The 23589-nt window shown below is 48.8% G+C and overlaps 1 protein-coding gene across 1 annotated transcript in view; it reads right to left on the reverse strand.

Annotated features, from left to right (window-relative positions):
• The window catches only part of LOC115076239 (protein NKG7-like), a 52825-nt gene extending 30034 nt beyond the window's left edge, over nt 1-22791 (reverse strand). The window contains exons 1-3 of the mRNA XM_029577462.1: nt 22644-22791; nt 20068-20279; nt 19827-19976 (exon numbers count right to left, since the gene is read on the reverse strand). Of these exons, the coding sequence (XP_029433322.1) occupies nt 19827-19976; nt 20068-20230 (313 nt within the window). The 5' untranslated portion in view covers nt 20231-20279; nt 22644-22791. The remainder of the gene's footprint in view (nt 1-19826; nt 19977-20067; nt 20280-22643) is intronic.
• Between the last annotated feature and the right edge of the window lie 798 nt (nt 22792-23589).

Here is a 23589-nt window from a genome sequence, read left to right on the forward strand (position 1 = left end):
CTCTGTGGGTGCCTGAGTATCCCCAATATTGTCTCCTGCACTCCTGTGAATAGGGAGCTGAGAGCTCTGTGGGTGCTTGAGTATCCCCAATATTATCTCCCTCACTCCTGTGAATAGGGAGCTGAGAGCTCTGTGGGTGCCTGAGTATCCCCAATATTGTCTCCTGCACTCCTGTGAATAGGGAGCTGAGAGCTCTGTGGGTGCTTGAGTATCCCCAATATTGTCTCCTGCACTCCTGTGAATAGGGAGCTGGAGCTCTGTGGGTGCTTGAGTATCCCCAATATTATCTCCTGCACTCCTGTGAATAGGGAGCTGAGAGCTCTGTGGGTGCCTGAGTATCCCCAATATTGTCTCCCTCACTCCTGTGAATAGGGAGCTGCCGGCTCTGTGGGTGCTTGAGTATCCCCAATATTGTCTCCCTCACTCCTGTGAATAGGGAGCTGAGAGCTCTGTGGGTGCTTGAGTATCCCCAATATTATCTCCTGCACTCCTGTGAATAGGGAGCTGCCAGCTCTGTGGGTGCCTGAGTATCCCCAATATTATCTCCTGCACTCCTGTGAATAGGGAGCTGCCAGCTCTGTGGGTGCTTGAGTATCCCCAATATTATCTCCTGCACTCCTGTGAATAGGGAGCTGGAGCTCTGTGGGTGCCTGAGTATCCCCAATATTATCTCCTGTACTCCTGTGAATAGGGAGCTGAGAGCTCTGTGGGTGCTTGAGTATCCCCAATATTGTCTCCTGCACTCCTGTGAATAGGGAGCTGGAGCTCTGTGGGTGCCTGAGTATCCCCAATATTATCTCCTGTACTCCTGTGAATAGGGAGCTCAGAGCTCTGTGGGTGCTTGAGTATCCCCAATATTGTCTCCTGCACTCCTGTGAATAGGGAGCTGAGAGCTCTGTGGGTGCCTGAGTATCCCCAATATTATCTCCTGCACTCCTGTGAATAGGGAGCTGCCGGCTCTGTGGGTGCTTGAGTATCCCCAATATTGTCTCCCTCACTCCTGTGAATAGGGAGCTGCCAGCTCTGTGGGTGCTTGAGTATCCCCAATATTATCTCCTGCACTCCTGTGAATAGGGAGCTGAGAGCTCTGTGGGTGCCTGAGTATCCCCAATATTATCTCCTGCACTCCTGTGAATAGGGAGCTGAGAGCTCTGTGGGTGCCTGAGTATCCCCAATATTGTCTCCCTCACTCCTGTGAATAGGGAGCTGCCTGCTCTGTGGGTGCTTGAGTATCCCCAATATTGTCTCCCTCACTCCTGTGAATAGGGAGCTGCCAGCTCTGTGGGTGCTTGAGTATCCCCAATATTATCTCCTGCACTCCTGTGAATAGGGAGCTGAGAGCTCTGTGGGTGCTTGAGTATCCCCAATATTATCTCCTGCACTCCTGTGAATAGGGAGCTGAGAGCTCTGTGGGTGCCTGAGTATCCCCAATATTGTCTCCTGCACTCCTGTGAATAGGGAGCTGAGAGCTCTGTGGGTGCCTGAGTATCCCCAATATTGTCTCCTGAACTCCTGTGAATAGGGAGCTGAGAGCTCTGTGGGTGCCTGAGTATCCCCAATATTATCTCCTGTACTCCTGTGAATAGGGAGCTGAGAGCTCTGTGGGTGCCTGAGTATCCACAATATTATCTCCTGTACTCCTGTGAATAGGGAGCTGAGAGCTCTGTGGGTGCCTGAGTATCCCCAATATTGTCTCCCTCTCTCCTGGGAATAGGGAGCTGCCGGCTCTGTGGGTGCCTGAGTATCCCCAATATTGTCTCCCTCACTCCTGTGAATAGGGAGCTGCCAGCTCTGTGGGTGCCTGAATATCCCCAATATTATCTCCTGCACTCCTGTGAATAGGGAGCTGCCAGCTCTGTGGGTGCCTGAGTATCCCCAATATTGTCTTCCTCACTCCTGTGAATAGGGAGCTGCCGGCTCTGTAGGTGCCTGAGTATCCCCAATATTGTCTCCCTCACTCCTGTGAATAGGGAGCTGAGAGCTCTGTGGGTGCCTGAGTATCCCCAATATTATCTCCTGCACTCCTGTGAATAGGGTGCTGCCGGCTCTGTGGGTGCCTGAGTATCCCCAATATTGTCTCCTGCACTCCTGTGAATAGGGAGCTGAGAGCTCTGTGGGTGCCTGAGTATCCCCAATATTGTCTCCTGCACTCCTGTGAATAGGGAGCTGGAGCTCTGTGGGTGCCTGAGTATCCCCAATATTATCTCCCTCACTCCTGGGAATAGGGAGCTGGAGCTCTGTGGGTGCCTGAGTATCCCCAATATTGTCTCCCTCACTCCTGTGAATAGGGAGCTGCCAGCTCTGTGGGTGCTTGAGTATCCCCAATATTATCTCCTGCACTCCTGTGAATAGGGAGCTGAGAGCTCTGTGGGTGCCTGAGTATCCCCAATATTGTCTCCTGCACTCCTGTCAATAGGGAGCTGAGAGCTCTGTGGGTGCCTGAGTATCCCCAATATTGTCTCCCTCACTCCTGTGAATAGGGAGCTGCCAGCTCTGTGGGTGCTTGAGTATCCCCAATATTATCTCCTGCACTCCTGTGAATAGGGAGCTGAGAGCTCTGTGGGTGCCTGAGTATCCCCAATATTGTCTCCCTCACTCCTGTGAATAGGGAGCTGCCGGCTCTGTGGGTGCTTGAGTATCCCCAATATTGTCTCCTGCACTCCTGTGAATAGGGAGCTGAGAGCTCTGTGGGTGCCTGAGTATCCCCAATATTATCTCCTGCACTCCTGTGAATAGGGAGCTGAGAGCTCTGTGGGTGCCGGTGTATCCCCAATATTATCTCCCTCACTCCTGGGAATAGGGAGCTGCCAGCTCTGTGTTTGCTTGAGTATCCCCAATATTATCTCCTGCACTCCTGTGAATAGGGAGCTGAGAGCTCTGTGGGTGCCTGAGTATCCCCAATATTATCTCCCTCACTCCTGGGAATAGGGAGCTGCCAGCTCTGTGGGTGCTTGAGTATCCCCAATATTGTCTCCCTCACTCCTGTGAATAGGGAGCTGCCAGCTCTGTGGGTGCCTGAGTATCCCCAATATTGTCTCCTGCACTCCTGTGAATAGGGAGCTGAGAGCTCTGTGGGTGCTTGAGTATCCCCAATATTGTCTCCTGCACTCCTGTGAATAGGGAGCTGCCAGCTCTGTGGGTGCCTGAGTATCCCCAATCTTGTCTCCCTCACTCCTGGGAATAGGGAGCTGCCGGCTCTGTGGGTGCCTGAGTATCCCCAATATTGTCTCCTGCACTCCTGTGAATAGGGAGCTGCCAGCTCTGTGGGTGCCTGAGTATCCCCAATATTGTCTCCCTCACTCCTGGGAATAGGGAGCAGAGAGCTCTGTGGGTGCTTGAGTATCCCCAATATTGTCTCCTGCACTCCTGGGAATAGGGAGCTGCCGGCTCTGTGGGTGCCTGAGTATCCCCAATATTGTCTCCTGCACTCCTGTGAATAGGGAGCTGCCAGCTCTGTGGGTGCCTGAGTATCCCCAATAATGTCTCCCTCACTCCTGGGAATAGGGAGCTGCCGACTCTGTGGGTGCCTGAGTATCCCCAATATTGTCTCCTGCACTCCTGTGAATAGGGAGCTGCCGGCTCTGTGGGTGCCTGAGTATCCCCAATATTATCTCCTGCACTCCTGTGAATAGGGAGCTGCCAGCTCTGTGGGTGCCTGAGTATCCCCAATATTGTCTCCTGCACTCCTGTGAATAGGGAGCTGAGAGCTCTGTGGGTGCTTGAGTATCCCCAATATTGTCTCCTGCACTCCTGTGAATAGGGAGCTGGAGCTCTGTGGGTGCCTGAGTATCCCCAATATTGTCTCCTGCACTCCTGTGAATAGGGAGCTGGAGCTCTGTGGGTGCCTGAGTATCCCCAATATTATCTCCTATACTCCTGTGAATAGGGAGCTGAGAGCTCTGTGGGTGCCTGAGTATCCCCAATATTGTCTCCTGCACTCCTGTGAATAGGGAGCTGAGAGCTCTGTGGGTGCTTAAGTATCCCCAATATTGTCTCCTGCACTCCTGTGAATAGGGAGCTGAGAGCTCTGTGGGTGCTTGAGTATCCCCAATATTATCTCCTGCACTCCTGTGAATAGGGAGCTGAGAGCTCTGTGGGTGCTTGAGTATCCCCAATATTGTCTCCCTCACTCCTGTGAATAGGGAGCTGGAGCTCTGTGGGTGCCTGAGTATCCCCAATATTGTCTCCTGCACTCCTGTGAATAGGGAGCTGAGAGCTCTATGGGTGCCTGAGTATCCCCAATATTGTCTCCCTCACTCCTGTGAATAGGGAGCTGGAGCTCTGTGGGTGCCTGAGTATCCCCAATATTATCTCCTGCACTCCTGTGAATAGGGTGCTGAGAGCTCTGTGGGTGCCTGAGTATCCCCAATATTGTCTCCCTCACTCCTGTGAATAGGGAGCTGGAGCTCTGTGGGTGCCTGAGTATCCCCAATATTATCTCCTGTACTCCTGTGAATAGGGAGCTGAGAGCTCTGTGGGTGCCTGAGTATCCCCAATATTGTCTCCTGCACTCCTGTGAATAGGGAGCTGAGAGCTCTGTGGGTGCCTGAGTATCCCCAATATTATCTCCTGTACTCCTGTGAATAGGGAGCTGAGAGCTCTGTGGGTGCATGAGTATCCCCAATATTGTCTCCTGCACTCCTGTGAATAGGGAGCTGAGAGCTCTGTGGGTGCCTGAGTATCCCCAATATTATCTCCTGCACTCCTGTGAATAGGGAGCTGAGAGCTCTGTGGGTGCCGGAGTATCCCCAATATTGTCTCCTGCACTCCTGTGAATAGGGAGCTGCCAGCTCTGTGGGTGCTTGAGTATCCCCAATATTATCTCCTGCACTCCTGTGAATAGGGAGCTGCCAGCTCTGTGGGTGCCTGAGTATCCCCAATATTGTCTTCCTCACTCCTGTGAATAGGGAGCTGAGAGCTCTGTGGGTGCCTGAGTATCCCCAATATTGTCTCCCTCACTCCTGTGAATCGGGAGCTGCCAGCTCTGTGGGTGCCTGAGTATCCCCAATATTGTCTCCCTCACTCCTGTGAATCGGGAGCTGCCAGCTCTGTGGGTGCTTGAGTATCCCCAATATTATCTCCCTCACTCCTGGGAATAGGGAGCTGGAGCTCTGTGGGTGCCTGAGTATCCCCAATATTATCTCCTGCACTCCTGTGAATAGGGAGCTGAGAGCTCTGTGGGTGCCGGAGTATCCCCAATATTGTCTCCTGCACTCCTGTGAATAGGGAGCTGAGAGCTCTGTGGGTGCTTGAGTATCTCCAATATTATCTCCTGCACTCCTGTGAATAGGGAGCTGCCAGCTCTGTGGGTGCTTGAGTATCCCCAATATTATCTCCTGCACTCCTGTGAATAGGGAGCTGAGAGCTCTGTGGGTGCTTGAGTATCCCCAATATTATCTCCTGCACTCCTGTGAATAGGGAGCTGAGAGCTCTGTGGGTGCCTGAGTATCCCCAATATTGTCTCCTGCACTCCTGTGAATAGGGAGCTGAGAGCTCTGTGGGTGCCTGAGTATCCCCAATATTGTCTCCTGCACTCCTGTGAATAGGGAGCTGAGAGCTCTGTGGGTGCCTGAGTATCCCCAATATTATCTCCTGTACTCCTGTGAATAGGGAGCTGAGAGCTCTGTGGGTGCCTGAGTATCCACAATATTATCTCCTGTACTCCTGTGAATAGGGAGCTGAGAGCTCTGTGGGTGCCTGAGTATCCCCAATATTGTCTCCCTCTCTCCTGGGAATAGGGAGCTGCCGGCTCTGTGGGTGCCTGAGTATCCCCAATATTGTCTCCCTCACTCCTGTGAATAGGGAGCTGCCAGCTCTGTGGGTGCCTGAGTATCCCCAATATTATCTCCTGCACTCCTGTGAATAGGGAGCTGCCAGCTCTGTGGGTGCCTGAGTATCCCCAATATTGTCTCCTGCACTCCTGTGAATAGGGAGCTGCCAGCTCTGTGGGTGCCTGAGTATCCCTAATATTATCTCCTGCACTCCTGTGAATAGGGAGCTGAGAGCTCTGTGGGTGCCTGAGTATCCCCAATATTATCTCCTGCACTCCTGTGAATAGGGAGCTGAGAGCTCTGTGGGTGCCTGAGTATCCCCAATATTGTCTCCTGCACTCCTGTGAATAGGGAGCTGAGAGCTCTGTGGGTGCCTGAGTATCCCCAATATTGTCTCCTGCACTCCTGTGAATAGGGAGCTGGAGCTCTGTGGGTGCCTGAGTATCCCCAATATTGTCTCCCTCACTCCTGTGAATAGGGAGCTGAGAGCTCTGTGGGTGCTTGAGTATCCCCAATATTATCTCCTGCACTCCTGTGAATAGGGAGCTGAGAGCTCTGTGCGTGCCTAAGTATCCCCAATATTATCTCCTGCACTCCTGTGAATAGGGAGCTGAGAGCTCTGTGGGTGCCTGAGTATCCCCAATATTGTCTCCTGCACTCCTGTGAATAGGGAGCTGCCAGCTCTATGGGTGCCTGAGTATCCCCAATATTGTCTCCCTCACTCCTGTGAATAGGGAGCTGAGAGCTCTGTGGGTGCCTGAGTATCCCCAATATTGTCTCCTGTACTCCTGTGAATAGGGAGCTGAGAGCTCTGTGGGTGCCTGAGTATCCCCAATATTGTCTCCTGCACTCCTGTGAATAGGGAGCTGAGAGCTCTGTGGGTGCTTGAGTATCCCCAATATTATCTCCTGCACTCCTGTGAATAGGGAGCTGAGAGCTCTGTGGGTGCTTGAGTATCCCCAATATTGTCTCCCTCACTCCTGTGAATAGGGAGCTGGAGCTCTGTGGGTGCCTGAGTATCCCCAATATTGTCTCCTGCACTCCTGTGAATAGGGAGCTGAGAGCTCTATGGGTGCCTGAGTATCCCCAATATTGTCTCCCTCACTCCTGTGAATAGGGAGCTGAGAGCTCTGTGGGTGCCTGAGTATCCCCAATATTGTCTCCCTCACTCCTGTGAATAGGGAGCTGGAGCTCTGTGGGTGCCTGAGTATCCCCAATATTATCTCCTGTACTCCTGTGAATAGGGAGCTGAGAGCTCTGTGGGTGCCTGAGTATCCCCAATATTGTCTCCTGCACTCCTGTGAATAGGGAGCTGAGAGCTCTGTGGGTGCCTGAGTATCCCCAATATTATCTCCTGTACTCCTGTGAATAGGGAGCTGAGAGCTCTGTGGGTGCATGAGTATCCCCAATATTGTCTCCTGCACTCCTGTGAATAGGGAGCTGAGAGCTCTGTGGGTGCCTGAGTATCCCCAATATTGTCTCCTGCACTCCTGTGAATAGGGAGCTGCCAGCTCTGTGGGTGCCTGAGTATCCCCAATATTATCTCCTGCACTCCTGTGAATAGGGAGCTGAGAGCTCTGTGGGTGCCTGAGTATCCCCAATATTATCTCCTGCACTCTTGTGAATAGGGAGCTGAGAGCTCTGTGGGTGCCTGAGTATCCCCAATATTGTCTCCTGCACTCCTGTGAATAGGGAGCTGAGAGCTCTGTGGGTGCCTGAGTATCCCCAATATTGTCTCCTGCACTCCTATGAATAGGGAGCTGGAGCTCTGTGGGTGCCTGAGTATCCCCAATATTGTCTCCCTCACTCCTGTGAATAGGGAGCTGAGAGCTCTGTGGGTGCTTGAGTATCCCCAATATTATCTCCTGCACTCCTGTGAATAGGGAGCTGAGAGCTCTGTGGGTGCTTGAGTATCCCCAATATTGTCTCCCTCACTCCTGTGAATAGGGAGCTGGAGCTCTGTGGGTGCCTGAGTATCCCCAATATTGTCTCCTGCACTCCTGTGAATAGGGAGCTGAGAGCTCTATGGGTGCCTGAGTATCCCCAATATTGTCTCCCTCACTCCTGTGAATAGGGAGCTGGAGCTCTGTGGGTGCCTGAGTATCCCCAATATTATCTCCTGCACTCCTGTGAATAGGGAGCTGAGAGCTCTGTGGGTGCCTGAGTATCCCCAATATTGTCTCCCTCACTCCTGTGAATAGGGAGCTGGAGCTCTGTGGGTGCCTGAGTATCCCCAATATTATCTCCTGTACTCCTGTGAATAGGGAGCTGAGAGCTCTGTGGGTGCCGGAGTATCCCCAATATTGTCTCGTGCACTCCTGTGAATAGGGAGCTGAGAGCTCTGTGGGTGCCTGAGTATCCCCAATATTATCTCCTGTACTCCTGTGAATAGGGAGCTGAGAGCTCTGTGGGTGCATGAGTATCCCCAATATTGTCTCCTGCACTCCTGTGAATAGGGAGCTGAGAGCTCTGTGGGTGCCTGAGTATCCCCAATATTGTCTCCTGCACTCCTGTGAATAGGGAGCTGCCAGCTCTGTGGGTGCCTGAGTATCCCTAATATTATCTCCTGCACTCCTGTGAATAGGGAGCTGAGAGCTCTGTGGGTGCCTGAGTATCCCCAATATTATCTCCTGCACTCCTGTGAATAGGGAGCTGAGAGCTCTGTGGGTGCCTGAGTATCCCCAATATTGTCTCCTGCACTCCTGTGAATAGGGAGCTGAGAGCTCTGTGGGTGCCTGAGTATCCCCAATATTGTCTCCTGCACTCCTATGAATAGGGAGCTGGAGCTCTGTGGGTGCCTAAGTATCCCCAATATTGTCTCCCTCACTCCTGTGAATAGGGAGCTGAGAGCTCTGTGGGTGCTTGAGTATCCCCAATATTATCTCCTGCACTCCTGTGAATAGGGAGCTGAGAGCTCTGTGGGTGCTTGAGTATCCCCAATATTATCTCCTGCACTCTTGTGAATAGGGAGCTGAGAGCTCTGTGGGTGCTTGAGTATCCCCAATATTATCTCCTGCACTCCTGTGAATAGGGAGCTGAGAGCTCTGTGGGTGCCTGAGTATCCCCAATATTGTCTCCTGCACTTCTGTGAATAGGGAGCTGGAGCTCTGTGGGTGCCTGAGTATCCCCAATATTGTCTCCTGCACTCCTGTGAATAGGGAGCTGGAGCTCTGTGGGTGCCTGAGTATCCCCAATATTGTCTCCTGCACTCCTGTGAATAGGGAGCTGGAGCTCTGTGGGTGCCTGAGTATCCCCAATATTGTCTCCTGCACTCCTGTGAATAGGGAGCTGAGAGCTCCCATGCGCTGTATGGGAGAGCAGTAAGGAAGTGTTTTTGTCCAGTGTTGCCAACTTGAAGAAAATCACCAGATCTACTGTAAAACATCTCCAAACTGGTAAAAAGTAGCTAAAACCACAGTGTGAATACTGAACATGGGAAGGAGGGATTTTAAAATGATCTAAAATTCATTACCTTTAAAATCTTAAAAATCTTTCATTCAATCTCCTTTGCTTTACCCGAATCCAATAAAAAGAAAAAGAGAATTGGGCCCACCACTGCCCTGAACAGTGCCAGAAAATATCAGCAGACGCCATCCAGGATTGTGGTGAGAAATCTTCAGAGGGATAGCCCTGTTAGTGTGGGGGAGCCAAAATGACAGGGTGGTGACTTTCAGACAAACCTCAAAGGCTCATGCTCCCATAAATGAGTTAATCTGTAAGGTGCCACCTACTATTTCAGTCCAGGACTATAATTTAACTACAAAAAACAGGAGTTGTTTTCTTAACTCAGGTTGTTCATTCTTTCCTGTGGTCCCACTCCACACAGATCCTGGCAGGATGCTGCTGAAAACGGCACCACTAGCTGAGAGCCTGACATGCACCGACTCACTCAGTCAGTGCCTGATTCCCGCCTCTCTCATGCAGTCTGCACTCACTGCAGGCTCAACCAGTTAGCTGTACACATGTGCACGTGCATGCTGGTAGTGTTAGTGCGACTCAGAATCACCCCTCCCCCACTTCCTAAACAGTAGAGGCAGAGGAGTCAGGTGCTGGAGCAGGTGGGGTGGAAACAGGCAGCCCGTGCCTGTCTGTGTGGAGGAGGAGTCAGGTGCTGGAGCAGGTGGGGTGGAATCAGGCAGCCCGTGCCTGTCTGTGTGGAGGAGGAGTCAGGTGCTTGAGCAGGTGGGGGTGGAACCAGGCAATTGGTGCTTGTCTATGTGGAGGAGGAGTCAGGTGCTGGAGCAGGTGGGGGTGGAACCAGGCAGTTGGTGCTTGTCTATGTGGAGGAGGAGTCAGGTGCTGGAGCAGGTGGGGGTGGAACCAGGCAGTTGGTGCTTGTCTATGTGGAGGAGGAGTCAGGTGCTGGAGCAGGTGGGGTGGAATCAGGCAGTTGGTGCGCTCCTGTGTGGAGGAGGAGTCAGGTGCTGGTTGGATGGGTGGACCAGCTGGACACTCTAGCCAGAGAATTCACTCTCTGGTGCTTTTCTGCAGCACTCTAGTCAAAGATCTCACTCTCTCTTCCAGACATGTTCAGTAAATGGGGAATCCAATGTATTTTTCAGAACAGTGAGAAAATCCCTAGATTTGTCAATAACCTGTTAAAAAATGCTATATTAGCTCCCTGTTGCATTTGCAGTTCAAAGTCACCATCGGGTTAAAAAAAAGTCTCTAGATCTAAGGACAAAATCACTAAATTGGCAACACTGATTCTGTCAGGGGAGGGCAGGCACTGCACTTCTGTCTCCCAGTTACCGCTCCCGCCTCCCCCTGCAGTTTATTGACCGGCTGTATAATGTCTGACCAGTGGGCTGAAGGGAAACCAGAGAGCAGGAGCAGTGGAGATGGGAAGGGCTGCTGATAGAGGGTCTGGGAAAGAGACAGAGGGATGGAGAAGCTGTAAGGAGCTTGAGAGAACTGCTGGGAGAGAAGGAGGCAAGGAACTGGGAGTGGCAGAGGGACTGGGAGAGGAGCTGTGGGAGAGGGAGTGTAGAGGACCCAGGCTGCAAGGCCAGAGAGAGAGCTGAGAGAGGGGACATGGGCTATGAGAAGGGACATGGAAAACGGGATACAAGCTTGGAGAGAGGACATGAGCCTTGAGAAGAGAATCAGGGGTGATTCATTAGGTGAAGTGAAATTATGATGGAGAGAGAGGTGAAGACCGGAAAAGTAGCTATGAGGACAGAGAGGAGGGGATGATAGGGGAAGTAAGAGAAGGGCAGTGAAAGGGAAAAGGCAAGAAGAGGTGAGGAGAGAAATGGAAGCAGCAGAAGGGGAGGAGCTGTGGAAAGAAAAAATGAGATTTGCACATGAAAGAAAATGTCAAATGATAAAGAAATGAAAGGAAGACCAGAGAGCCAGTAAGCTTTAAAAGAAAACAGGAACGAGGAGGAGAAAGAAACTTAAGAAAAAGCCAAGTGTACGCAGAAACAGATTTGAAATCCAGACATAAAGGTTGGAAAATTATTTATTCAAGGTTTGTTGAAGATTTCTGTGCTCGCTGGGCAGGGTCACAGGAGGGGGGGGGACAGGTGGTAGCTGACCTTTTGTTCCAGGCCTGTAAATGAGGTATTTTACTGAAAGGATGGGGATGGGGGGAGGACATATAGAAAGACATGGTTTAATGGAACAAAGTCAGCATGGCTTTACCCAGGGCAAGTCTTGCCTCACAAATCTGCTTCACTTTTTTGAAGAAGTTAATAAACATGTGGATAAAGGTGAACCGGTAGATATAGTATACTTGGATTTTCAGAAGGTGTTTGACAAAGTTCCTCATGAGAGGCTTCTAGAAAAAGTAAAAAGTCATGGGATAGGAGGTAATGTCCCTTCTTGGATTACAAACTGGCTAAAAGGCAGGAAACAGAGAGTAGGATTAAATGGGCAATTTTCTCAGTGGAAGGGAGTGGACAGTGGAGTGCCTCAGGGATCTGTATTGGGACCCGTACTTTTCAATATATTTATAAATGATCTGGAAAGAAATACGACGAGTGAGATAATCAAATCTGCAGATGACACAAAATTGTTCAGAGTAGTTAAATCACAAGCAGATTGTGATAAATTGCAGGAAGACCTTGTGAGACTGGAAAATCGTGCATCGAAATGGCAGATGAAATTTAATGTGGATAAGTGCAAGGTGATGAATATAGGGAAAAATAACCCATGCTAGTTACACAATGTTGGGTTCCATATTAGGTGCTACAACCCAAGAAAGAGATCTAGGTGTCATAGTGGATAACACATTGAAATCGTCGGTACAGTGTGCTGCGGCAGTCAAAAAAGCAAACAGAATGATGGGAATTATTAGAAAAGGAATGATGAATAAAACGGAAAATGTCATAATGCCTCTGTATCGCTCCATGGTGAGACCGCACCTTGAATACTGTGTACAATTCTGGTCACTGCATCTCAAGAAAGATATAATTGCGATGGAGAAGGTACAGAGAAGGGCTACCAAAATGATAAGGGGAATGGAACAGCTCCCCTATGAGGAAAGACTAAAGAGGTTAGGACTTTTCAGCTTGGAGAAGAGACGGCTGAGGGGGGATATGATAGAGGTGTTTAAAATCATGAGAGGTCTAGAACGGGTAGATGTGAATCGGTTATTTACTCTTTCGGATAATAGAAAGACTAGGGGGCACTCCATGAAGTTAGCATGGGGCACATTTAAAACTAATCGGAGAAAGTTCTTTTTTACTCAATGCACAATTAAACTCTGGAATTTGTTGCCAGAGGATGTGGTTAGTGCAGTTAGTGTAGCTGTGTTTAAAAAAGGATTGGATAAGTTCTTGGAGGAGAAGTCCATTACCTGCTATTAAGTTCACTTAGAGAATAGCCACTGCCATTAGCAATGGTTACATGGAATAGACTTAGTTTTTGGGTACTTGCCAGATTCTTATGGCCTGGATTGGCCACTGTTGGAAACAGGATGCTGGGCTTGATGGACCCTTGCTCTGACCCAGTATGGCAGGTTCTTATGTTCTTGTGTGACGTCATAGTCTCAAAATCTCTCTTAAAAATTGACTGCTCCAGTATTGTGAGGGACTGCAGTCAGGGCTTGAACTGGGGGGGAATTTAGGTGGACATTGTTCCCCTTGTTCCCAAAAATCAATAAAACATTCCCTTGCTGTTCCCATCAAACATCAGTTAATCTCTGGGGTTTCCTAACTGAGGACAGGCAGCGTCACTTGCTGGGCTGCAAAGGCTCAGGGCAGGCAGCTGCTGCAGGGGCTTAGGTGGACTCCCCAGGCTTGGGGCTGGCTCTCGCCTGGAATGGGCGCCGGGAGGGGGTGGGGAGGTCGGAGACGTCCCAGAAAAAAAAAGTGCCTGGGCTCAGGGAGTGCAGAGCAGGGAGACGAGGCAAGCCTGCGGAGGAGGAGGAGGAGGAGGGGCGCTCACAGACTGAAAGGTGAGCTGAGCCCGCCAGTGATGGGGGAAGCCTGACCTGCAGATGAGGGGTGGGAATCAGTGAAGGGATGGGGGAACCAGGCCTGCAGAAGAGGGCAGCTGACCAAGGAGGAGGGAGGGGAACAGAGAAGGAGAAGGGGATACAGGGACTGGTACTGGGGAAGGGTATTCAACCCCTCCCCTGATATAAAATTCAAAGTATGGCCAAGCAGGAGGGGGAGAATTAAGAGTGCAGAGGGAGGAAGGTGGGGAGGGGGGAAAGATGGAGAGAATATTAGGAGAAAGGACGGCGATGACAGATGAGGGGGAGGGAAGAGACTGGAGTGGATGGGCAGTGGGGAGGGAATGGAGCAGGAGGGAGGAGCCAGGGGGAATGAGCTGGGCTTGGGGAGAAGAGCGACTGAGTCTTCCCAGGTTTCGTGCCCACATGAGTCTTTCCCATGGCCACATTACCAGCTCCTCGCTGGACATTTAAACACTGGCTGGTCAGTCACACTCACAGCCCACTGTGTTCTGCTGTTTATTTGCTGGGGACACTCCCCGATCACTTTCAAAAGTTGGCTCCTATGGCTTCTGCTGGGCTATGAAATGGAAAATTAATCAGAGGTCTACTCTGATTTTACTTTTATTATATTTACGCTTTTATTGTATTATTATTGAGGTTTATTGTGTTCTTATATAGTGTTTACTATATAATAGAGTGTACACTGAACATAAGAACATAAGAACAAAAGAAAATGCCATACTGGGTCAGACCAAGGGTCCATCAAGCCCAGCATCCTGTTTCCAACAGTGGCCAATCCAGGCCACAAGAACCTGGCAAGTACCCAAACACTAAGTCTATTCCATGTAACCATTGCTAATGGCAGTGGCTATTCTCTAAGTGAACTTATAGCAGGTAATAAACTTCTCCTCCAAGAACTTATCCAATCCTTTTTTAAACACAGCTACACTAACTGCATTAACCACATCCTTTGGCAACAAATTCCAGAGTTTAATTGTGCGTTGAGTAAAAAAGAACTTTCTCCGATTAGTTTTAAATGTGCCCCATGCTAACTTCATGGAGTGCCCCCTAGTCTTTCTACTATCCGAAAGAGTAAATAACTGATTCACATCTACCCGTTCTAGACCTCTCATGATTTTAAACACCTCTATCCCCCCTCAGCCGTCTCTTCTCCAAGCTGAAAAGTCCTAACCTCTTTAGTCTTTCCTCATAGGGGAGTTGTTCCATTCCACTTATCATTTTGGTAGCCCTTCTCTGTACCTTCTCCATCGCAATTATATCTTTTTTGAGATGCGGCGACCAGAATTGTACACAGTATTCAAGGTGCGGTCTCACCATGGAGTGATACAGAGGCATTATGACATTTTCCGTTTTATTCATCATTCCCTTTCTAATAATTCCCAACATTCTGTTTGCTTTTTTGACTGCTGCAGAACACTGTACCGACGATTTCAATGTGTTATTCACTATGACGCCTAGATCTCTTTCTTGGGTTGTAGCACCTAATATGGAACCCAACATTGTGTAACTAGCATGGGTTATTTTTCCCTATATGCATCACCTTGCACTTATCCACATTAAATTTCATCTGCCATTTCGATGCACGATTTTCCAGTCTCACAAGGTCTTCCTGCAATTTATCACAATCTGCTTGTGATTTAACTACTCTGAACAATTTTGTGTCATCTGCAAATTTGATTATCTCACTCGTCGTATTTCTTTTCAGATCATTTATAAATATATTGAAAAGTAAGGGTCCCAAAACAGATCCCTGAGGCACTCCACTGTCCACTCCCTTCCACTGAGAAAATTGCCCATTTAATCCTACTCTCTGTTTCCTGTCTTTTAACCAGTTTGCAATCCACGAAAGGACATCACCACCTATCCCATGACTTTTTACTTTTCCTAGAAGCCTCTCATGAGGAACTTTGTCAAACGCCTTCTGAAAATCCAAGTAGACTATATCTACCGGTTCACCTTTATCCTCTGTCGAGATTGTTCCAGATTGCCGGTATATAAAATAAATAAATAAATAAATACTCTTGGTGGGCGGTGGAGAATGAGGAAAATGATAAAATACAACTAGAGTTCAGGGAGGGGTTGAGGAATTGGCAGTTCACAGGGTGAGTAGGAACTTCGTGGTAGCCCAGACTGGCCACTGTTGGAGACAGGATGCTGGGCTCGATAGACCTTTGCTCTGACCCAGCATGGTACATCCTATGTCCTTTCCTGCCCCTAGATATTTGCCACCTTAGGCATAAGCTAAGTATGACTGCACAGTCTAGGCGTGCTCACCCTACAGCCTCTACATCCACAGTAACAACCATCAACTTACACCCTTCTACCATTCCTCACCCCACAGCCTCTACACTCACAGTAACAACCATCAACCCATGCCCTTCTACCATTCCTCACCTCACAGCCTCTACACTCATAGTAATAAGCATCAACCTATACCCTTCTACCATTCCTCACGCCACAGCCTCTTCACTCACAGTAACAACCATCAACCTATGCCCTTCTACCATTCCTCACCCCACAGCCTCTACACTCACAGTAACAACCATCAACCCATGCCCTTCTACCATTCCTCACCTCACAGCCTCTACACTCACAGTAATAAACAACAGCCTATGTCCTTCTACCATTCCTCACCTCACAGCCTCTACACTCATAGTAATAAGCATCAACCTATGCCCTTCTACCATTCCTCACCCCACAGCCTCTACACTCACAGTAATAAGCATCAGCCTATGCCCTTCTAAAATTCCTCACCTCACAGCCTCTACACTCATAGTAATAAGCATCAACCTATACCCTTCTACCATTCCTCACCCCACAGCCTCTACACTCACAGTAATAAGCATCAGCCTATGCCCTTCTACCATTCCTCACCTCACAGTGTCTACACTCACAGTAATGACCATCAACCTATGTCTTTCTACCATTCCTCACCTCACAGCCTCTACACTCATAGTAATAAGCATCAACCTTTACCCTTCTACCATTCCTCACCCCACAGCCTCTACCGTCACAGTAATAAACAACAGCCTATGCCCTTCTACCATTCCTCACCTCACAGCCTCTACACTCATAGTAATAAGCATCAACCTATACCCTTCTACCATTCCTCACCCCACAGCCTCTACCGTCACAGTAATAAGCATCAGCTTATGCCCTTCTACCATTTCTCACCTCACAGCATGTACACTCACAGTAATAACCTATGCCCTTCTACCTTTCTTCACGCCACAGCCTCTACACTCAAATGACTATCAACCTATGCCCTTCTACCATTCCTCACCCCACAGCCTCTACACCCACAGCAATAAACATCAACCTATGCCCTTCCACCATTCCTCACCCCACAGTCTCTACACTAACAGTAATAAGCATCAGCCTATGCCCTTCTACCATTCCTCATCCCACAGCCTCTACACTCACAATAAACATCGACCTATGCCCTTCTACCATTCCTCACCTCACAGCAATAAACATCAACCTATTCCCTTGTACCATTCCTCACCTTACAGCCTCTACACTCACAGTAATAAACATTAACCTTTGCCCTTCTACCATTCCTCACCTCACAGCCTCTACACTCACAGTAATAAACATCAACCTATGCCCTCCTACCATTCCTCACCTCACAGCCTCTACACTCACAATAATAACCATCAACCTATGCCCTTCTACCATTCCTCACCTCACAGCCTCTACACTCACACTAATAACCATCAACCTATGCCCTTCTACCAATCCTCACCCCACAGCCTCTACACTCACAGTAATAACCATCAACCTATGCCCTTCTACCATTCCTCACCTCACAGCGTCTACACTCACAATAAACAGCAACCTATGCCCTTCTACCATTCCTCACCTCACAGCCTCTACACTCACAATAAACATCAACCTATGCCCTTCCACCATTCCTCATCCAACAGCCTCTACACTCACAGTAATAACCATCAACCTATGCCCTTCTACCATTCCTCACCCCACAGCCTCTACACTCACAGTAATAAGCATTAACCTATGCCCTTCTACCATTCCTCACCCCACAGCCTCTACACTCACAGTAATAAGCATCAACGTATGCCCTTCCATCATTCCTCCCCTCACAGCCTCTACACACACAGTAATAAACATCAACCTATGCCCTTCTACCATTCCTCACCCCACAGCCTCTACACTCACAGTAATAAGCATCAGCCTATGCCCTTCTACCATTCCTCACCTCACAGCCTCTACACTCACAGTAATAAACATCAACCTATGCCCTTCTACCAATCCTCACCCCACAGCCTCTACACTCACAGTAATAAGCATCAGCCTATGCCCTTCTACCATTCCTCACCTCACAGCCTCTACACTCACAGTAATAAACATCAACCAATGCCCTTCTACCAATCCTCACCCCACAGCCTCTACACTCACAGTAATAAGCATCAGCCTATGCTCTTCTACCATTCCTCACCTCACAACCTCTACACTCACAGTAATAAACATCAACCTATGCCCTTCTACCATTCCTCGCCTCACAGCCTCTACACTCACAGTAATAAACATCAACCTATTCCCTTCTACCATTCCTCACCTCACAGCCTCTACACTCACAGTAATAAACATCAACCTATGCCTTTCTACCATTCCTCACCTCACAGCCTCTACACTCACAATAAACATCAACCTATGCCCTTCTAACATTCCTCACCTCACAGCCTCTACACTCACAGTAATAAACATCAACCTATTCCCGTCTACCATTCCTCACCCCACAGCCTCTACACTCACAGTAAAAAGCATCAGCCTATGCCCTTCTAGCATTCCTCATCCCACAGCGTCTACAATCACAGTAATAACCATCAGCCTATGTCCTTCTACCAATCCTCACCCCACAGCCTCTACACTCACAGTAATAAGCATCAGCCTATGCCCTTCTACCATTCCTCACCTCACAGCCTCTACACTCACAATAAACATCAACCTATTCCCTTCTACCATTCCTCACCTCACAGCCTCTACACTCACAGTAATAAGCATCAGCCTATGCCCTTCTACCATTCCTCATGCCACAGCCTCTACACTCACAATAAACATCAACCTATGCCCTTCTACCATTCCTCACCTCACAGCCTTTACACTCACAATAAACATCAACCTATGCCCTTCCACCATTCCTCATCCAACAGACTCTACACTCACAGTAATAACCATCAACCTATGCCCTTCTACCATTCCTCACCCCACAGCCTCTACACTCACAGTAATAACCATCAACCTATGCCCTTCTACCATTCCTCATCCCACAGCCTCTACACACACAGTAATAAATATCAACCTATGCCCTTCTACCATTCCTCACCCCACAGCCTCTACACTCACAGTAATATTAGGTGCTACAACCCAAGTAATATTAGGTGCTACAACCCAAAAAAGAGATCTAGGTGTCATAGTGGATAACACATTGAAATTGTGAGTACAGTGGGCTGCAGCAGTCAAAAAAGCAAACAGAATGTTGGGAATTATTAGAAAGGGAATGGTGAATAAAACGGAAAATGTCATAATGCCTCTGTATCGCTCCATGGTGAGACCGCACCTTGAATACTGTGTACAATTCTGGTCGCCGCATCTCAAAAAAGATATAATTGAGATGGAGAAGGTACAGAGAAGGGCTACCAAAATGATAAGGGGAATGGAACAACTCCCCTATGAGGAAAGACTAAAGAGGTTAGGACTTTTCAGCTTGGAGAAAAGACGACTGAGGGGGGATATGATAGAGGTGTTTAAAATCATGAGAGGTCTAGAACGGGTAGATGTGAATCGGTTATTTAATCTTTCGGATAGTAGAAAGACTAGGGGGCACTCCATGAAGTTAGCATGGGGCACATTTAAAACTAATCGGAGAAAGTTCTTTTTTACTCAACGCACAATTAAACTCTGGAATTTGTTGCCAGAGGATGTGGTTAGTGCAGTTAATATAGCTGTGTTTAAAAAAGGATTTGATAAGTTCTTGGAGGAGAAGTCCATTACCTGAAGTTCACTTAGAGAATAGCCACTGCCATTAGCAATGGTTACATGGAATAGACTTAGTTTTTGGATACTTGCTAGGTTCTTATGGCCTGGATTGACCACTGTTGGAAACAGGATGCTGGGCTTCATGGACCCTTGGTCTGACCCAGTATGGCATTTTCTTATGTTCTTATAATAAACATCAACCTATGCCCTTCTACCATTCCTCACCCCTTAGCATTCTGGAGTCTTAGCCTTCTGGCATAGATAGGGAAAATCTCTGGTAATTGACTAAACTTGAAGTACAAAGAACTATGATCACTAAACTATGATCACTGTAAGTACTGTCCTCTTGTCTGCTCCTAAATGAAAGAACTCTGTTGATTAAACCTGCCCTGCCTTCCCCAACATTAGTTACTTAGATTAAAAAAGGGCCAAATGGAAGAGAAATTCCAAAATATTTCACTCCTCTGCCAAAAGCTGAATGCTTAAAGTACTAGTGGCAGTGAACCCGGAGACAGTACCATGAACACTCATAAGCATTAAGTAATACAAAATATACCAAATATAATTCAAAAAATAACCTGAGGTGTAAGAAAGTGATTTAAAAAAAAAAAACCAAAAACAACCTGTACCTGCTGAAATGCTCAGATGGGCCGCATACTTCATTTTATTGACTGAAGGAAGGGTGCTGTTATACCAGAGGTCCATAGCCTGAAGCACAAGGATTGCCACCCAGAGGAAGAAGGCAATGAGAATAAAGGCTCGAACTGCATGGTAGCCACCTGAGAGAGAACAAGAGATAAAGGACATAGAACAGATCCCCACAAACCAACAGAGGACGGTACAGGCATAAGACAACTTAACACATCTTACCATAGGCGATGCTAGTTGTTGATTGACAAGTCGCAGCGCAAGCAAGCCAGAGGCCAAAGTGAATTCCTTCTCCCTCGCCCCAGTTAGTAGAAGCCAGGGCCACCAGCAGGAAGAAAGTGCTCAGCACAGTGAGGATGAACCCAGACAGCTTCAGGGAAGCCATGTCTTAGCACTGGAAGTCCAACACCCAGCCAAAGCGTAACCTGTGGAGACTGAAACAGGAGGGAAAGATTGGGTGAGATGAATGCTCCCTGCTTACGACGTCACAGCTGATACTGGCAAAAGTGTATTAGGCATACTGATACTGGGAATGGTGTGTCAGTGAGAGAGGTGATCCCTGCCTCTCAGGTGTGCACATACATCACATTGGGCTCTGATACTGAAAATGCTGTGTGAATGAGAAAGAAGCTCCCTGCATCCATGATATGGAATATGCTCCAGTGGGCTCTGATGCGAGTGCTAATTCAACCTCCTTTTGTATCATATATCTCCCCTCTCAGTTGTCTCTTGTCCAAGCTGTTTAACCTTTCTCCATAAGGGAGCTTTTCCATCATGTTCCCTATGTCTTTTTTGAGAAGGGGCAGCCAGAACTGCACACAGTACTCATGCGGGCGGATTTTCAAAGCCCTGCTCGCGTAAATCCGCCCGGTTTTACGCGAGCAGGGCCTTGCGCGCCTATTTTCCATAGGCCACCGGCGCGCGCAGAGCCCTGGGATGCGCGTAGGTCCCGGGGTTTTTGGAAGGGGGCGTGTTGGGGGCGTGTCGGGGAGGCGGGACCCGATGACGTGGCGTTTCGGGGGCGGGGTGCGGTGTTTCGGGGGTGGGGCCGGGGGCGTGGTTTTGGCCCGGGGCGTTTTGGGGGCGTGGCTGTGCCCTCCGGAACCGCCCCCCGGGTCGAGTCTCGGCGCGCCAACAGCCCTCCGGGAGGCGTAAATCCGTGGATAAAGGTAGGGGGGGGTTTAGATAGGGCCGGGGGGGTGGGTTAGGTAGGGGAAGGGAGGGGAAGGTGAGGGGAGGGTGAAAGAAAGTTCCCTCCGAGGCCGCTCTGATTTCGGAGCGGCCTCAGAGGGAACGGTGACAGGCTGCGCGGCTCGGCGCGCGCCAGCTGCCCAAAATCGGCAGCCTTGCGCGCGCCGATCCAGGATTTTAGAAGATATGCGCGGCTATGCACGTATCTTATAAAATCCAGCGTACTTTTGTTTGCGCCTGGTGCGCAAACAAAAGTACGCGAATGCGCTTTTTAAAAAAATCTACCCCAAGGTGCGGTCACACCACGGATCTGTACAAAGGCATTATGATATTCTCGGTTCTGATCTCTATTCCTCTCCAAATAATTCCTAACATTCTAGCTGCCTTTTTGGCCGCTGCTGCACACCGAGCAGAGATTGTCCACGGGGACTCTGAGGTCCTTTTCCTGGGTGGTGACTCCAAGCACGCTGTTGTGCTGGTCTAAGTGCGGTGCAGGTGCATCACGCCTTTTTTGGGAAATGGCCACACTGTCTGCCTGGTTACAAAGTTCATCCGCCCCCCCCCGACTTCCACATGTCCCCAGGAAAGCTGCCTCTCACAGGGGCCTAGAAATTCCCTGCGTGGCCTTTTTGCTGTATTGACGGAGGGTCGTCAGATAGCCAAATAACCCGGCTGAAATGTGTTTTTACCATCAGAAATGGCTTTCAAAACTGTTCTTAAAACAAAAGGTGGAATTTAGGGACGGACACAGGCCCCGATTTGCTAAGCATTTTTCCTACAGGCACAACATGGGAGAAAACCTGACAATGTGTTACAAAACAAAGATTTGTTTAAGGCTCTGGATGCAGCCAAACCAGTGAAATCTGTATAATGTAGCTGGGCATTTTGAAAAAATACGATAGAAAAAAATGTCCACATATATATGAATTATATACAGTAATGACTAAAAAGATTCAAATCCTTTTCTTGACGACATTTTTACTCAAATATTATTTTGTGTGCCGGGGGAGGAGAGGCGGTGCAAGTTTCGGTAACCTGCAAAATATGCGGAAGACTTTTTAACACCCCCGGTAATGTTTGCAGCTAATTTGGGAGAACGAACCCCACCTGCATCGTTCCCCGATCAAAGTTAGCTGTGAGGCCGCCTACCTCTGCACCTGCTACCTGTGCAGGCAGAAATACGAGCCGCAGGCAGACACACAATGCTGAAAGCACTTTATTTGATGTTTTCTGCGCCCAGGAGCAGCTGCTTACAATGCGGGCACAAGTGTGCAGGTTATGAACACCCTTTTTAGCCAGGGTGATCTACCCCTAGTAAAAACCATCCTGGAACATCATGCTGGGTCATGAGAGCGCAGGCGCAGGTCCCGTACAGGGTAGAGGTGGATCACAGTCTAACTGGCAAAGCAAGAGGAAAGGCTACAGAATTATGCTAAAGACTTCTTTTTTTATTGCTTGCAGTCTGCCTCGGCTCACCTTGCTAAGGCAGAATGGCAAACTGAATTAAATGACGAAATAAGCCCGTCTCTTAAACCAAAAGAACCCAAACCCAGTTTGGGCTGCTTGTCCAGTTTCTATGGCTCCAGAAGTGAAGGGAAGTCACTTACCGAGGGCCAGAGGAGTTCTTGGGTGCTGGGAGTCCTGTGCTGTGCCCTTCTGCTGCCGTCGCCCTCTCAGGATTTCTATTTAAGAGGAGCCTGGGCTGCAGAGGAAGCCAGGAGGTGGGCTGGACGATCACTTCTCCTTCTGTGTGCTTGCTCTTTTGAGTTCAATAATATTTTTTCCCACTGTAACTGGATGGTTCGTGCATCGTTCGATTGGCATATAATGCCAGTTCTGTCCCGTACGGCCACAGCCCCCAATTTCCCAGGATACCTCAAGGGTAGATTTTGTGGTAAGAATTAGAAAATTCTGTGGCAAGGTTTCTGAAATTATTCAGCAAGTCTATCAGATATGTGCATATATTTGCATAGTAAATATTATACATTTGTATTTTACTTTGTAAAAATAAGTCTTTTCCTAAATATCTTGTGTGTTCGCATACATGTTTTTGTTATTTTAGGTAAAAGGGATCTCAGTGCTTGGTGCTGGGGAGGGAGGAAATGGATGAGGAGAGAGGACTTCATGGATGAAGCAGGAGAGGAATTCAGAGGAGGGAGATGGAGAAGGGATTTTGTGGAGAAAAAGACAAAGGGAGAGAGAGAGAGAGAAGGGATGGAGTGACAATCTCATGGAGAGAGGCAGCAGAAGAGGGGCTGACGTGTGATTGGAGATGGAGGGGAGTTTGGTGATGGAGGAGAAAAAGGAGGGAGATTGAGAATGGAGGGAGGAGAATCCAGGATCAGGGAAAGGATAGGCAGCGATAATAATAGATCCACTCACACCTTCCTCTGACACTGATCCTCTCTCACACACAGACACATATTTACCAAACCCCATACCCTCTCTCTTTGAATCACTCACAAACATATGCACACACCACCCCCAATCCAGCCGATGCTGGTCCCCTCTCACACATACCAACCCAACAACTCTCATTGCTCTCTCACTTAC

The sequence above is a fragment of the Rhinatrema bivittatum genome, chromosome 14 (assembly GCF_901001135.1).
Source record: "Rhinatrema bivittatum chromosome 14, aRhiBiv1.1, whole genome shotgun sequence".
NCBI lineage: Eukaryota > Metazoa > Chordata > Amphibia > Gymnophiona > Rhinatrematidae > Rhinatrema > Rhinatrema bivittatum.